This window comes from Pieris napi, chromosome 9 (genome assembly GCF_905475465.1).
Source record: "Pieris napi chromosome 9, ilPieNapi1.2, whole genome shotgun sequence".
NCBI classification, from domain to species: domain Eukaryota; kingdom Metazoa; phylum Arthropoda; class Insecta; order Lepidoptera; family Pieridae; genus Pieris; species Pieris napi.
In genome coordinates this window covers 2,330,676-2,347,673 of record NC_062242.1, presented here as the reverse complement: position 1 = coordinate 2,347,673, position 16,998 = coordinate 2,330,676, and the positions used below count along the sequence as shown (strand labels likewise).

At 32.7% G+C, this 16,998-nt stretch overlaps 1 protein-coding gene across 3 annotated transcripts in view; it reads right to left on the bottom strand.

Annotated features, from left to right (window-relative positions):
• LOC125052581 (serine proteinase stubble) overlaps positions 1-16,998 on the bottom strand; it is a 108,332-nt gene that overhangs the window by 34,858 nt on the left and 56,476 nt on the right. For 2 of the 3 annotated variants that reach the window (XM_047653507.1, XM_047653509.1), the window contains one exon: positions 8,925-9,020. In XM_047653507.1, coding sequence (XP_047509463.1) covers positions 8,925-9,020 — 96 coding nt within the window. The remainder of the gene's footprint in view (positions 1-8,924; positions 9,021-16,998) is intronic. The other variant, XM_047653508.1, reaches the window with a different exon arrangement.

The window sequence follows — 16,998 nt, the reverse complement described above, 5'->3', positions numbered from 1 at the left end:
GTAATATTTTGATTAATTGTGTAAGCAAAACCAATAAGCTAGTGCCGATACAACCCTTGGTCTTCGCAAGCTCAGTATTATGTTGCGCGTTCATGTGTTTTTTTTCTAGTAGACCATCTATCCGTCTTCTGTGCCTGACGATGTTTTCCTTCTTCACGAGCGAGTGTTTAATGAGCACAGAGATAGAAAAGTCCATTGCTACACGGGTGGAGTTCGAACCTGTCGTAAGGTAAGAGTCACACAATCAAGTTACTAGGCCAATACTGCTACACCAAGCTGCTGCAAGCCTTATAGAAAATAACCGTTAAATAAAAAAAATAAAAAGCGTTGGCCTAGTGGCTTCAGCGACTCTCATCCCTGAGGTCGTAGGTTCGATCCCGGCTGTGCACCAATGGACTTTCTTTCTATGTGCACATTTAACATTTGCTCGAACGGTGAGGAAACCGACATGTCTTAGACCCGAAAAGTCGACTGCGAGTGTCAGGCAAGAAGACTGATCACCTACTTGCCTATTAGATTTAAAAATGGTCATGAAACAGATTCAGAAATCTGAGGCCAAGACCTAAAGAGGTTTTACCGCCACAGATTTTTTTTAACCGTTAAATTGTTTATCAGAATTAATTTTTGGGCCCCCAAGTTGCGACCCACTTGCTGCGATATTTTATTGATCGTAAAGCAAAGCGGCATGCATTTTGCGAGTTATTGGTCGTTAAAATGTATGTGTAAGTGTACGCAGGTTAATGTGATATTAAGATAAGAAAATTAAAAATAAGACTTTTAACCTTTTTATAACATTTATTCGTAATCGTAACAATCAAATATACAGTATTTACAATTTTCTTAACCTGTAGGTTTTAATTTAAAAAGTTTGGGTCCCTGTGGCAATGTATCTTTAATGCTGGCAAAATTTCCTCGTTGAGCCAGGAAAGCACCAGCTCTGGGGTCAACGGTACCATCTACCAGGCGCCATCTTTAATTAGCGCCTGTGCACTTGAACCCCATGGCCCAAGAGCCTCTACTCCAAAGGACACAAAATCGAAACCTTTTCTTTTCTTTTAACCTTTTTGTACAATAGGTTTTCAAATTATGTGTTTATGTTTTTTTTAAGAATTATTCGACGCAACTAAAATATTCAGTTATAAAACTCAAAAGTTAATAATCATTAATTTTAGCTTTTTCATGCAGGTAACACGTCAAAAAAGGAAATATAATTAGTTATAATACATTAAATGCTTCTAATTTTACATTTACTGCCAGTTCTCAAATTAAGGGCACACAGCAATCGGCTTACCTCAATGATTCACACAATAATTAGTAGATTAGGCTGGCACTTGATGGCTAAGAACACATTCATAGTAGCAATAGATCACTCAATATAATTCTTTGAAACCACGAAATCTATATAGCTTTCGTATCTATTGCATTATGACAGTTTCTAACCACAAATGAGAATATCTCTGAAATATCAAACGTATGTGCACCACTAAGGGCTCACACAATGCGTGATCCCATCAAGGTAATTTGAAGGAAAGCGAAACCGTTTTACTTTCCACTAACATCAGACACATATAGGTTAATAATTTCACTTTCATGACCTTGCTAGGGCGTAGTGAAAAAGTAAAAGTTATCGCTGTAGGCATACATTAAACAATTATAAGTACTTTTTATTTAATGATTGCTAATTGGACCTTATAACAGTAATTTGTATCTAATTTTGACGCATTTGTAACAGCGACGTTGCAAACATAAAGAAAATTACAGATAATAAATTTTAGCTGTCCATTGGGGAGGGAAATGTGCTCAGCTGTTGCCCCTATCATCACCAATTAATGGGCAATGATGGAGCGGCGATTTACAGCCAAGACAAAATATCGAGGAAATCACTTATGAAAAATACCAATATTCAAAAACATAGAATAGAATATCTACATATGTTTTGTTTTCTTATTTTCTATATGTTGACGTCTTTTGATAGGTTTGGTTTGACATTTTCACAGACCAATAATTTTATTCAAAATTGGTAAATCCATTTTTAGATAATCTATCGTTGTTCTGGTGGGAATAGACTGACTAGTATATATTCATTAACTTCGCCATTCAGGCAATGGTGAAGTAAGAAGGCAGCTATATTTTTAAAACTTTAAAAGCAGGTAAATTTTAATTTCCTTAAACTCCGTCTTTTGGATAGAAATAAAATGTATCAGTACATTTTTGGTTGACACCACTTACATTGAAATCAAGATATAGCATGACTTCTAATCTTTTAAAATTCTTCAATATCATATCATAAATATAATATATCACCAAAGCTTGTTTCCTTTTACAGGGTTGCCTAGCATTCATCGCCATTGTATTATGTAATCCTTATTCTATTATTTATTTATTTATATCTATCTATATGTTTTTTTTCAATGGAATCAATACGTATATAACTTAAAAAGCTCGAGAGGAATTCTACAGAATTGCAAAAATTGAGCTTTCAGAAACGAAAGGAAATCTATTCAAAGCACAAAAGTTTACTTATATCCTGGGACCGTGTTACATGACGGAGTTTGCTTTTCTATCTTGTTAGGCAGTTTCCGATCTCTCTTGTAAGCTTTTATAATAAACTTTCTGACATCCTATCTCATACAATAAACAAACTCGACCGGGGCTTATCCTACTTATGTATATCTATATATTTTCTATTAAGTATTTCCATTTATTTCTCATAGGGGAAGGAAAGTTTCATATAGAACGCTTCGAGGATAACCTTCTTTTTCTCTTTGCTTTGCGTTATAGCTTCGTTATGCAATAGTCAAATGTAAACTAACATTATAATGCATCCTAAATAGTTTGTTTGATTTCACGTTATTGGCTAAATAAATGAATAAAAATGTGTTTTAAATTGGGTAAGATGTGGCCACCATTTTAAGTAAAAAAATACATGTGGCATGGTTCCCAGCTCCTCAATAGTTAATTCCAGCTACTGGGTCACATAGAAAGACATTGTGTTGGATAGTCAATGTATGAAACATCAAAATAAGACTTACGTATTGACGAGGGTGTAACCATAAAAGTTTTTCGTTTTTCGGGCGTAACCATATACAATGTATAATTTGATAAAACTTGTACAACGCATTGTGAGTTTATTTAAAAAACGGATGCCCTTACTTAAACCGAATGGCATATTTACGATATACAAAATAATAAAAGATACGCGTTCGAACTGTCAGCGATTTGACATATTTTGACAGGACTATTCTAATCTGTGGATTTTTATATTGTTTATGGGACAGGAAGCAAACGAGCAAATGCGTCCCTTAAACTGTTTACCGCCACTCATACCCGCAACACCAGGTTTGCAAGTGCGTTGCCGGCCTTTAATGTAGTGCGTTCTCGTAATGGTTTGGAAAATACATAAATATTTGATGGTTGAAACCATTTACTTTTAATACATGATTTTGTAAGTGTAATAACATCTTTGTAAGGTATTTTTAATTCACTTGAAAGCAGTGGATACATAGCTGCAAAAGTTACGAGTCAATCTTTTACGTGAACAGGCATTAAACACTGTTTATCGCGTTGCGAATGGTGCTGAAAAGGCTTTCTTACTTAATTTTTTAAAATATTAGTATGAACGTTATATTTAGTAGCTGAGTTCTGCTGAGTATTGAGCTGGTTCTCTTTATTTGCCTGAAATTGCTTGCAGTAGATTTTTTTTACGGTAAAAACTTGAAAAAGAATGTCATGTTTCATCCCTTGGCACTGCGTAGAGATGTGCGGTATCAGCATCTTCTACCGCATTTACTACGAGAGTGTTCAGAGAAGTTGTTCGGACTAATACTTGCAGCTGAGTTTCATCATCGGACTGCAAGGCAGAATAAAAAATACCATCCGTATCACCTCGATATCCGTCGTTCCACAACTGAGCGTTTCTTAAGGCAGTTTTTGCCGCGTACCACCACTATGAGGAACTTCCCACTGAAGTATATACGAACCAATTAGACTCTGGGTCCTCCAAGAAAAGAGCGTACCAATTCTTAAAAGGGGGCAACGCACTTGCGAGCGTTTTGGAATTGTGAGTGTCCAAGGGCGGCGGTGTCACTTAACATCAGGTGAGCCTCCAGCCCGTTTGCCTCCTATTACATAAAAAAATGTATTCAGAATCACTTCTAAGAAAATATTAAATAAATAGCGCATAGGTTATGTATAAATCTTGTGTCATGGTTATATCTGCGTTGGAAATTTAAAATCATTAAAATCAGTTTTTAATTCCGTTGTCGAAATTGCTATTAAAGTTAGCTTGTCGAGTTCATGTTTGAATGTTTGATTCCAAAAGTACAATATAGTGTTTATTGTTCGATATATGTGGTAATGTCTCAGCCTAAGTCAATGTGGTTAATGATAAATGGCCTAAGCAGACCCTTGAGAGTTATCAAGATACATTTGACCTATGTGATATATTATTATCCCGTCAACAAGCTCATTACTCCGTGTTACGACGGACATGTGTAGGGATAAACCTTTGCCTCCGTAAATTTAACAATGTTGTTTACGAGCATTGTATGGATTTAAAGTATTTATTTGAACCTTAAAGTAAAAAAAAAATCATTTAATCATATAGGTAACATAATGGACACTTATGACTTGTCAGTAAAGAAATACATATTAATGCTTCTAATTTTACATTTACTGCCAGTTCTCAAATCAAGAGCGTAGAACAGAGAGAAGGACTGGCAATAAACTCTCCGCCACTCTTTATAATCGGCATTTTTTTGTTTTACAAAATGTTTGTAAGGAGCTGCAACCATTACACCATGTCCCATGTGACATTTTAAGTAATTAATAATAATAACATAAATTAAAAACAAAGATTTGTCCTCTATCAGCAGGAGGCATGGTGAAATAGGAGCACGCCTTACATTCTCGTGGGAACAACACGCAAACACATAGTCGAAATAACCAACATCACCGCATACACGAATTCAAGTACGACCACTCACCAAAAGCAACAAGGCACGATAAGGAAAATTTAAATATTGAAAGTGCAAGTGTAAATCTTCTTATGTTGATAAACGATTTAATGAAAATTTCTGAATTATGTTAGCGATATGATATGGACAGGTCATGCTTTAGATACAATTTAAATAATACTATGACAACACAGTTGATTATGGATTGTTATTAAAAAAAAATTGATGAACTAATGAAATTAAAATGTGTAACCAATTTGACAAATCCAAATAAGGCTTAAACAGTTTTGTATATTTTGAAATAAATAAAACGTTATGTGAATAAGTAAAAAATGGCAAAATCAATTAATTTAAAAACAATAATAAAATTAGTACTATTTATAGGTTATGAAAGATGTTGCATATCTCTTATGAAATAATTAACGTAGATTATTTATACAATCTGTCATTCGTTATATTAGTTATACCGTTTTATTTTGTTTTATAAATATAGGATTGCTAGTTCATCATCCCTCGCAATATATTTATGAAAATATTATGTATGTATACAAAAATAGTGATAAGTTTACTAGAATAGAACATTCGCACAATGTTATTACTCGGAACAAACGCAGGCTGCAATTTCCCCGTACTAGACTATCTAAAGTTAGTAATTCTTTTTTGGGAAAAGGGATACTCTTCTTTAACAAAATCCCAGAGGCTCTGCCTTTTAATAAATTTAAAAAATGTATTAAAGAATAGCTGTGTAAAAAGGCTTACTATAAAGTTAACGATTATCTAGTTGATAAAAGGGCCTGGGACTAGTGCTAGACAGGCTACTTATAATTTACGTTATTTGTTTTAAAATAAGTGTTGTGTGATGATTTGCTATTTTAAAAGAGTAGCGAGAGTTTTTTACGCCGGCTTTTTCTCTCGGCCTACACCCTCCGTCTTCTTTGCCGATGAGTAGGAATGCCTACAAAATCAAATTTTATGACGTGGAATAAGTGATATTTATTTACATATTTTATTTTTATCTTTAATTTCGAAGATCAGATCCAGCCCTAAACAAAAGCAAGAAATCTATGCTCGTTTTCCAATAATAACTCAACTTAGTCATACTGTTTATGTGAAGTTCCAAGAAAAAATATAGGCCAAGGCGCATCGTGCGTTGGCGTCACAAGATATTATTCGCTACTTTGCTACGTGCTCACTGCCTTACGTGCTTAAGATTCCCTTTGTGATTTACAGTCCTAATATTTTACGCCTACATTTTTTATAATAATAATAATAATTTATTTTCAAAATATGGTACAAAAATGTTATGGTGGTTCAATCTAAAGTTCGCATATTCTGCTCGCATATTCTGCCAACGCTCGGTACCAGTGTACATTGGTAAAAACAAACGAAAATTTTTATGTGATTAAAGGTAAACATGACAAACATGTAGAGATCATACAAATATCAATCAAAACAATTATAAAGCAAACATTGCAAAAAAAACAATTACTAATCCAAAAAAAAATTACAAAAAACTAACAAAAAATTGATTTTAACTATAAAACACACTAGTGAGGGGAGCAACTATGGATATCAGGACCTAGCTCGTTTATCACATTATTAAAATATATAATTTATGTTATCAAATTAATTTTGACTGTAGAATCTATGAAAAATTGCGTGTCTAGTAGATATTTAAATTTCACGTTTTCTAACATTTTTGGGGACATATCTGCCGCACGAAACAATAGTACACGTGACAGAGTCAAATTAACAAATCTCTTTCTTCGTTTCTCTTTCACTGTGAATAATTAAAGCTTTGTTAAGCCTGTACATATTTAAATAACACTTTTACTCACACAACCTGTTTAGAATTATATTTAACCCATTTGTGTTTTACGGTCATATTTATGGGATATTAAGTTTAATATTATCAAACTTTTTACGATTAGAGTGATGTAAAAATTGTATAGTACCATTTATATGAAAGAAAACTTAATGAAGCTTTTTTGAGCTTTTACGCTATTGATACCATTCGTATTTAATTACGTAAATGAAACTCTTATTGCTTAACGTTAAATGCCTATTAAATTTTGTAGAAAATAACATTCCCGTAAAGCAAATATAATATGTACTACTATGTAAGGTACAATATTCAATTCAAATTACCTAAATTTCTGGATACATAAAAATGTATACAACGAAGTAAAAAATACAATGAGCAATGTTAGTGTGTAGTCGCGTGCTTAAATCTTGGCTACACACGAATAGATGTTTTGTTTTCTATTTGCACTATAATAACAATTGAGTCGGCGAGTACTAGCCCCAAAAATCGACATGCACAGACGGCACACACTTAGCCATTAAAAACAGGCGCAAAAATGGGCCCCTATGTCGAGACTTTATATAATACTAAAAATACTTTAACACTTTCGCAAAATAGAAAATTGTAGTTCATTAATTAACACCCATGACGATGAGCAATTAGTACGTCACGCTTTCAAGTTCAGACCCTAGCGAAGTGCTAGGTAATTACAGCTAGTTCACGAATGTATTTTAACTAGAAATTAAAATATATTTTTATATGAAAAAAGATATATAACTCAAGTCCGATCTACATGCCTACTAAGAAAAAGTACCTATTACTAAACAGAGAGGTCCAAAACATAGTGTCCAATTGTGTATACATAGAGATATATATTACATATATAAAAGATATTATAATTAGGAATTATGAATTTGTATATATTTATTACAACCTCATTGATGAAGATATTTGTGATTGATTTATGTTTTTTTTATAAATTTATTTAGTTTACATAAATATTTTATTTTATTTCTTTACTGACAAGTCATAAGTGTACAATGTGTTACCTATATGATTAAATGTTTTTTTTAATATAATCATAATATAATTTGAATATAATAGAAAACCGCTGTGGTTTGTATAAATATAACCATAGCAGTCTTGTTTAGGAACGCGACAAATGCATATCAAAATAGTTCTTCAACTTTTTATATTGCTTAAATATCTATCTAGATTCTATGCTATCTAATAAGTGACTGACCATTCATTAGCCGCGGTAGCAATTACCTCAACTTCTCTAGTCATATAGTTATAAGCACAGAGCCGAACTTGCTTACCGCTCGAGTCTGTCATGCTGCTGAAAAATGTTGTACAACCAATGCATCGTAGCTTTGTACTGTCTAGTTGAAAAAGCCACGCAAAATAAATTGTATCTATGAATTTAAACACAAAAATACATAGCTATTGATTGAGTCTCAAAGTTATATGCCGTAATATAGAATTTCAGGTGACTATAGCGCAGAGAGAAACAGTATAGCATATACCAGAAGCTGAGTTTCATCATCGGACGTCGAGGCAGAATACAAAAATCCACCTCGACGTCCGTCGTTCCACAACTGAGCGTTTTTTTAAGGCAGTTTTTGCCGCGCACCATAACTATGTGGAAGCAGCTGCGCACTGAAGTATTTCCGAACCAATTCTACTGGGTCCTTCAAGAAAAAAGCCTTCTGACCGTAGTATACAGTATATCAGTTACATACTATTTGAACTTAAAACATATTTCTTTGTTTTTAATCCAACTTCGGCAACAAGAGCACGTTTGTCCCTCAAATATCTCAATATCGCCTAAGTAATTACTAGAATTCCAATTAAAAGCTTTGTTGTGATTGTTGTTCCTTGTATGTGTATATGTACTCTTTGAATTCCCGTGTGTATATTTTTATGGTACACATTATTGGTATCTTTCTGTTTATTTTAATATTATTAATAATAAAACTTTGTTTCGTATCTGTAAAGCAATTGACACTTTTATAATTCCATTTTACCTTCTATTTCTTTTTGTTTCATATTTATGATGAATAAAAAAATAACCTAATTATTTTAAGTACACGAAGTAATGAGAGGTGACGTAGAAGTGAGATTCTAAGAATTAAGTATGAAACATAGTAGTGCAGTATGCTTACTGTAAAATAGCTCACCGGATGCCGCTCTGGGCGCGGCGCGGACCGGCAACACCGCGATAAGCGCCACTGTCCACCACCATGACATCACAACCACACCTGAAACCAACGAGACGTGATGATGAGTATTACAAAAAAAAATACAAAAATTTCTTCCTACCCCTCTGCGTGTTCTTAATATCTAATAACAAACATTTATTGTAATTGTTTAAAGATAATTAAAGGGATATTTAACAATAATTACGACTTAAATAAGTTTTATTTAATAGAATACGAAATTTTAAGTAGTTTGGTAGACAATACCAGTACCAGATGACACCTATCTCGCACAGGGTATCTGAAAATACAGCGAGAGAATACTCTGTCATTGTTAAATATAATTTAAAAAAATAAAATGTTATTATTCATAATAACATTATAACCTGTTCTCTTTTATAATACGGATAAGTGAGATTACCAATAAATAAATCAGATATTCAATAATAAGATTACTAAAAAATAAAATCTCATGATTTCTATACTAAATGTACTTCGTTACAAATTGTATAATGTATATCATTGTTTTGTTTTTTTCGCTATACCTGTAAAAGCTTATTAATAATAAAGTTCGCCCTTTTCACAATGTTTTAATATATATATTTAATTTTGTGTTCTCTTGTAAGTGCAGTCACTCACTAAACAATGGAAAATCAGCACAAAAATCACAACACCATTCTCACCTATTCCAAGCAATTATAGATAATCACGAAGCGCCTTAAAGATTTATTCACCTTATTCAAATGCCTATATTTCTTGTCCCACTTTACGTATCGGGTATTTTGCTATTAGAGTGGAGCGATAAAGTCGAAAGCACCTGCGAATACTGAATACTTACCAAGTGATAAGGTGGGATTACTTTATATAACTAGGACAAGGAAAACATTTGTGTAATAACTTGGCACGTGTAGGTTTAATTTATTTGACATATTAATTATTACAAAACAAATGACAAAAGGTATAATGGGGATAGCAGACTTACCCAGGTTACCTGAATAAGAAATAAAAGCGTGAGCTTATATGATTTTGACAATTACACTTAGCAATGGATTGACTTTAGTGTCAAACTGTTTATAGTTTCGAAGTTATAGAGGTACTCATTTGCCTATTGATGGTTCGTAAATAGCATATTGCATTTATTTTGAAATAGAGAATTTAATTGCACGCCGTCCGCACCTAATCGAGGCCACACATTGTTTACAAATTTTATAACTTGTTTCTTTCTTCTTTTCTATTTTTTGTTACGCCTGATCTTATTGGCTATAAATAAAACAAACGAAGGATAAAATTTCCGTCTCCTCAGTAGTATATACTGTGTTTGGACATTTTGACTCTTTAATTGTACCTGATAAATTTACATACATTTCCAAAAAAAACAAAATAATTTATTATACACGCTAATCTTTATTTCAATATTATTAATAAAATACCACGATAGCAGAGTATAATAGTCATAGGACCCTCACAAAGTATAAAAGATATAATCCAAATTCTGTCCGTAAAAGGAAAATATTTGGAATGCCAATTCGAATAACGTATAAAATCGATACCCCAAAACCGCTAAACTTTCCCAACAATATCGTATTAAAGAATATGTCAAAGCTGGTTTGCCAGAAACCTATTTCCCTTTGAATATTACCCTGAAGTTCCCAAACTTAGTGAAATAAAATTATTCTTAAGGTCCAATCCAATTTCAAAGGCTCCGAAATTTGTTTTACAAGTTCATAGGGAATTTATTATAAGTTGGAAGACACCCATTTCGATCACATTACTTACATATATTACATGAATAAATTTGTAATAAATAACGTATTTATACGAATACTTGATAGAATTTCAGTAATATTTTTAGCAAAACAAAATAGATAAAGTATATAAACTATCTTTTAGGTTGTTAAAAAGTTAAATCCTGTATTGTATTTTCTTCCATTTCCATTTTATTTCTATACTACATATATGCTTCACAGTCATAATGCCGTATTAATAAATATAATTCTAGTTTCACACAATTTCGCAAGCGTTAATATAAAGGATAATAAAAAAAATTGGTAATAGATATACTTGTATAATACTACGAGTATATTAAAATATAGCATATCACGTGTGAAACGACAAATAAAGATGAAAATTGAGAATGCTGTCAACACTCTGTCACTCGGTTTTATATTACAAAAAGTGAAAGTTCGGATTTCATCACAAGTGAAATACGTACAAAGTGGGTCCCATATCAATGTTTGGTAATACCAATAAACTTTTCGACCAGTCGTCTAATACGCGGATATCACTTTAGAGAACATAAAACTACTAACATAATTATACTAATATGGATGGACCATAATATATACAAAAAGGTTCAAACATTTAGGTTTAAAGACTTTATTTCTCAAAAAAAAACATTTACGAAAGTAAAAACGAATAAAAATTATTAAATACATTTAACTAAGTAACACCTAACTCGGATGTGTTGTGACGTGACGTGTGTGGAGTGTACTCATGATGCAGGTTATTTAGCGCTATGGATATTCTCAATACACCTATTAAGCATCAAACATTCCATTTCTAGAGCGTAACTAAAGGGCCAGTATGCACTTGCACCTAGTATTGCAAATATCCATGGGTAAGATTCAAAACCGAGATTCAGTTCTAAGTCTGCCTAACGTCAAAAATGTATTGAATTTCGACGTTGCCGGATAAAGATTCCGAAATGTCCATGGGCGCTGTAATTAGTCTCAATGGGCGGCCTAACTAATTTTTAGGCTCCAGTCCATCTGTCCATAGACCTGTTATAAAATGTCTAGCCCCGAAAACATTATATATATTATAATATATGTAAAAAAATTGTACTTAACACAAAGTAGGTTTTTTATTTAAATTTAAATATGCCTCTACACCTTACATACCGATCATGCGCCACAACACGTTATTTTACAATAAAAATCATTTATTTGTTAAACAAAAATCTCTAGGTATTTAAAGGAAAGAAGTCCGCGTCCGAGACCTTGAACCATTAACCTAATTAAGCGAATTCAGGGTCAGTAAAATATAATAATAACAAAATCAACATTGTGTTTTGTTGGGATTTTTTTTCTTTAAGTTTTCGGAGGGTATCTATACAGTACATGTGATCCTCCTATTTCATGGCCGCACGTATAGGACAAGCAAACGTCAAGAGATTTTATTGCATGAAACAAGGTGACAGATCCAAATTCCAAACAAATAATTTTAATTAAAATAACAATAATTTCTTAATTTAGGGACATAGTAACTAGATTTTAGTTAAGCCATAATTAATTAATTAACTTCATTAAACTCATTATTTTTAAGATACGTATGAAGTATGCGTGTGAGCAATTTAAAATTGACACTTTTGACTCTCACTACTCGAAAAGTTGCACTTCCTTGTTCCTGCCTACCAGGCTGGTAGTCGTGTTTTGTTTTACGTTCCTCAACACGCAGAAACTCAGTTTAGTTTCGCACAGCCTGGACATACATCGACTATTTAAGCCTCGTCTTGTTTGAACTATCGCGGAATATGCTTAAAAGGAGTATTAAAAATATCCATAGCGCTAAATCAGCTTAATCATAAATAAACCACATACCCAGACTTACATGGTGAAATGTATTTAATCTATTTTAATAAATCGATCAGTCCACGAATAGCAAAGCTATGCTATACTTATTTCAGTCTGTCAAAAAGTATGTTAATCTGTTTCTACGGATATAAATTAAATACAAACAGCGCGGCCAACACAGCTCTTGTATGATAAAGCAATTATTAGTCAGGTTTGTTTAACTTACGCAAACACACACCGTTGTTTCCACAAACAATTAATAAGAAGTAAAATTTGTAATGAAATATAAACTTTAGAGACACATTAAGACTGGTACATATTTACTTCCCATCCCTATAACAAAACTTTCCATCATATTCCATGAATGACGTACATCAGATTATCTCGTCAAACGCCGGGTCAAAAGCTTGTACATTAACGTTAAATTAACGTCTAGCTGTGCTTATTAAAGCCTTCGCACACGTTATCCTTACAATCTTTACGCGTGAATGGAGAAAGGTATATAGGGTATTGCAAAAGCTTAAATTACTAGTAAGTAGGTTGTATTATATAGTTGTTCTTGAACTTGGCTTGTTTATTTTATTTATTTATTAACACTTCGTTGTGTGTATAAAACTATTGTAATAATAAAAAAATGCCAACTGGCGGGCTTATCGCTTTCGAGCGATCTCTTACAGGCAACCACTGTGAGACAATTTTTTTTTAAAGGATAAGGTACACGCAACAATTGCAAAAATACATAAGGCATATTATAGTCATTTGGACAAAAATAATGGAACAAAACAAAGCAATTAAAACATATGTGAACAATGAAAAAATCATAAAAAAAGGACACATGAATCACGATAATTTCAGATCAGTAAGTACGAAAGTTAGGGATACGGTTTGGACAGGTAATGCTTGAACAGTAGAGATTTAAAGAAAGATAGAGAAGGAGCTTAGGGACGGGCAGTGAATTCCATAGCCTCATTGCTCTTAAAGGATTCACTAACAAAGGAAGAGTTATGAGATAGGATTTCTAGGATATCGTTTTCGGAAGAACGTAAGCTATAGCTATATTTCATTATGTATTATAATTTGACTCTCAAAACCCCAGAATAACGTTTATAACATAGCATATACATTCTTTATACACGTAAAAAACTTCATCTAGAGATTCAAAATAAATATGTTCAAAGAAAAAGCTAAAGCTTGCAAATACAGGTCTAGGCTCCGAATATGAATGAAATGAAATAACGAATATAGTTAGTTAATATAGGAAATACTGACTCATGCAAGCCCCACTTCATTCAGAACAATATCCTTACTCTACCTGGCATATATATACTTGAAACATGTAAATTTATTCGCAAATATCCTAATATGTATAAAAAAAGGGAAGATACAAAAACCCTTTACTCATTAAGACCTTCTCGTAAAAACCAACTGATTCCACCTACATCCAGACTAAAGTTACATCAATCAGGACCTCCTCCATAAAAATATATAACAAATTACCAGAAAATTTGAAGAATGAAACAAATAACCTGAGGTTTATCAAATTTCTAAAGGAATTATTATGTAAGAAATGTTATTACACTGTTACAGAGTATCTGACTGATAGATTTTAATTTCTTATAAAAGTTAAGTTTATAAATAATGTTAAGTACCTTTTCGCAACGTAAAACCAAAGTAAATATACCAAATAAATAATGTATCTTATAAGAATAGGAATGTATAAGAATATAATGAACTATAATAAAGCATGCCCTCTCATAACATTGCTGTGCCTAGCTAAAGTCCTTATTCATTATTGTAATAAATTATGTACATAAGGAATGCAATAAAGATTTGAGTTTGAGTTTGAGTTATGATTTTGTCCCATTCTGTGTCGAGACCCTTGGTCCTTGGGGTCTAGGACTATAAGGCTTTTTAAGGAAATACCTCGGACAAAGAATTAGTCTAGCTATTCAAAGGGGGAACGCAGGCCGTATCTTCGAAACCTTCCCTAAAGGGACTCCTTTTAATAAAATATTTCAGTTATATTATATGTTTTAAGGTTTAGATTCAAATAATGGTTTTTTAACATGGCTTTATTCTTTTCTTTAATAAATAAATGATAAGAACTATAGATACTTTTATGCGTTTTAAAGTTAATACACTTTTAAAATTAATTAAATTTTATATGGGTTTTATTACGAGTATTAGTACGTTATGTAGTCACAGCACAGGTGCTAACTAAGATCATACTGTGACAATTAAACAATTAAGATGAAAACTTATAATTACCTTAGTTTAGTGAGCCATTCTTGTCTTTACCAAATAGTATTAAAAAAAATTATATGAAAATTGAAAAACAAATGACAAGTCGCATGCAAAGGGTCTAATCTAATCTATCTAATCAAGGTGGCGAACGGTGGACAGCCATTTGATCGGTGGTCAGCCAATCAACGTAGGGTATTAATGGTGAAGAATAGGCCATATAGATAATACAGCCTTTACTAAGCACCAAATTGGTTGTACCTCTAACGTCTAGTTTCTATTTAAAAAAAACCTATGGGTACTTGTGTACACGCGTTAGAAGTATACTTCTTTAGCGTAACAAGATAAAAATCTTTTCAAAATATGTATTCTACGTTGGTAGAAAAAACGACACTAGCAATAGAAAAAAGGTATTTAACACGTTGAAAGTTTTATTATAACGCATTATCTATATAAAGTTTATTTAAATATCACAAAAAATATTTCTACATAAATAAAGAAGCCTTTTTTTATTTTTGCATGCAACTTATATTGATATTTACTATTTAATTCACGTTCATTGGTTGGAGTTGAGTAGACATGTGAGTTACAAGAGGCTTAAGATAGCTAAACTATGATACAAATATTCTTGTAGAAACACATAAATATCGTACAAATACAGCATCAATAGTTGTATAAAAAACTTTAAAAAACTTTAAAAAACTTCAGGGTGTCGGTTTTTTGTGACGCGCGCCTCTTAAAAATTTACTCTCATCATTTTTTCCTAACGCGCCAAAAGAAGTATAACCTCAAAACTAATCAAAATAACTAAGTCTTAAATTTTTCTATTCAACAAAAACTTTTGCGGATTGTCGCCATTCCGAATCGTATAATATAAAAACCGGATCCAACTTGTCAAAACGTCACTCCAAGGATCCCCAGACTTCCAGTCTATTACCATATGTCAATCAACTCCAAAGTCCTCTAATCAACTCTATCATAGATCAAAGAGAAATACAGAGTAATAGCAACTTAATTATACTATCATAGTGCTGATTACGCGGCAATCAAGTACAAATTGATTGAGCCGACAAATGAAATCTCGCAGTCATGAATCGTAGTTATCAATCAACAAACACTGGCAATAATCCATCATTGAATTGAAAACGCAGCAGAAAATCTGCTCCGTTTCAAATCGAATGTGGACTCTAAGTTTGAAGTGGTGAGCAATTCTAATTTCAAATAACCGCTCTGATTAAGCCGTGAAGTGGATTTCGGAGCATAGATTTAATGTCTATGGATTCGATATTATCTTTGTTTGAATTTAGCAAGAAAATCTCTATGAAAACTCTGAACGTTGCTACAATAAGATTAGAAGAAAAACAATTGAAGAACACGGTGCCGTCAATTGTGTCTCTTGAATAAACATTTCTGGAATAATATTTGGTGTTAAGAGAGTAACCGCCGACGACTTGTTGTCTCTTCGCGGTAGAATCCATTATTCAAGCTAAACTAAACAGTTGAGTATTCAAAATTAGTTTGTCTTTGAATAATAAAAATATGTATCTTAATCCTACATACATTAATTTACTTTTAAGCCAAGGATAATAAAAGGAGTGTTATCTATACTAATAAACACAATATGAGCAGTGTTGGCCTAGTGGTTTTAGCATGCGACTCATTCCTGAGGCCGAATTTTCGATCCCGGGCTGTGCACCGATGGACTTTCTTTCTATGTGCGCATGTAATATTCGCTTGAACGGCAATGTATAACATCGTGAGGAAAGCGGCTTGTCGACAGCCATATTATACATTATATAATGTTAGTTTTAAGTATATTTCATGAACTGCGACTCCACATTATATTGGACTTCAAATGTTGGGTAAGTTAATATCATAACTCGACCTGTATAATTTATAACAATAAAGCGGGCAATAGACGCACCGCATGTTGCAGTCAAGACCGACTGCAATATGCGGTCGCCGTACGGCGATCTGCAGTTTCCATACTAAATTCATATTCGCAATACACGGACCGCTCGAGCAGTTCCTGAGCAAACCCCATATTACAGTCGGTCTTGACTGCAACATGCGGTCCGTCTATGGCCCGCTTTAGAAAACACTTGTATTGTAAACATTTAAAATTAAGAACTTTCGTCTATGAATGTAACAAACTACAAAGATGCAAGGAACGAAGACGGTATCAAATAGCCACTTCTTCCTTTTGTTCAATCTTCTTCTTCCTTCTC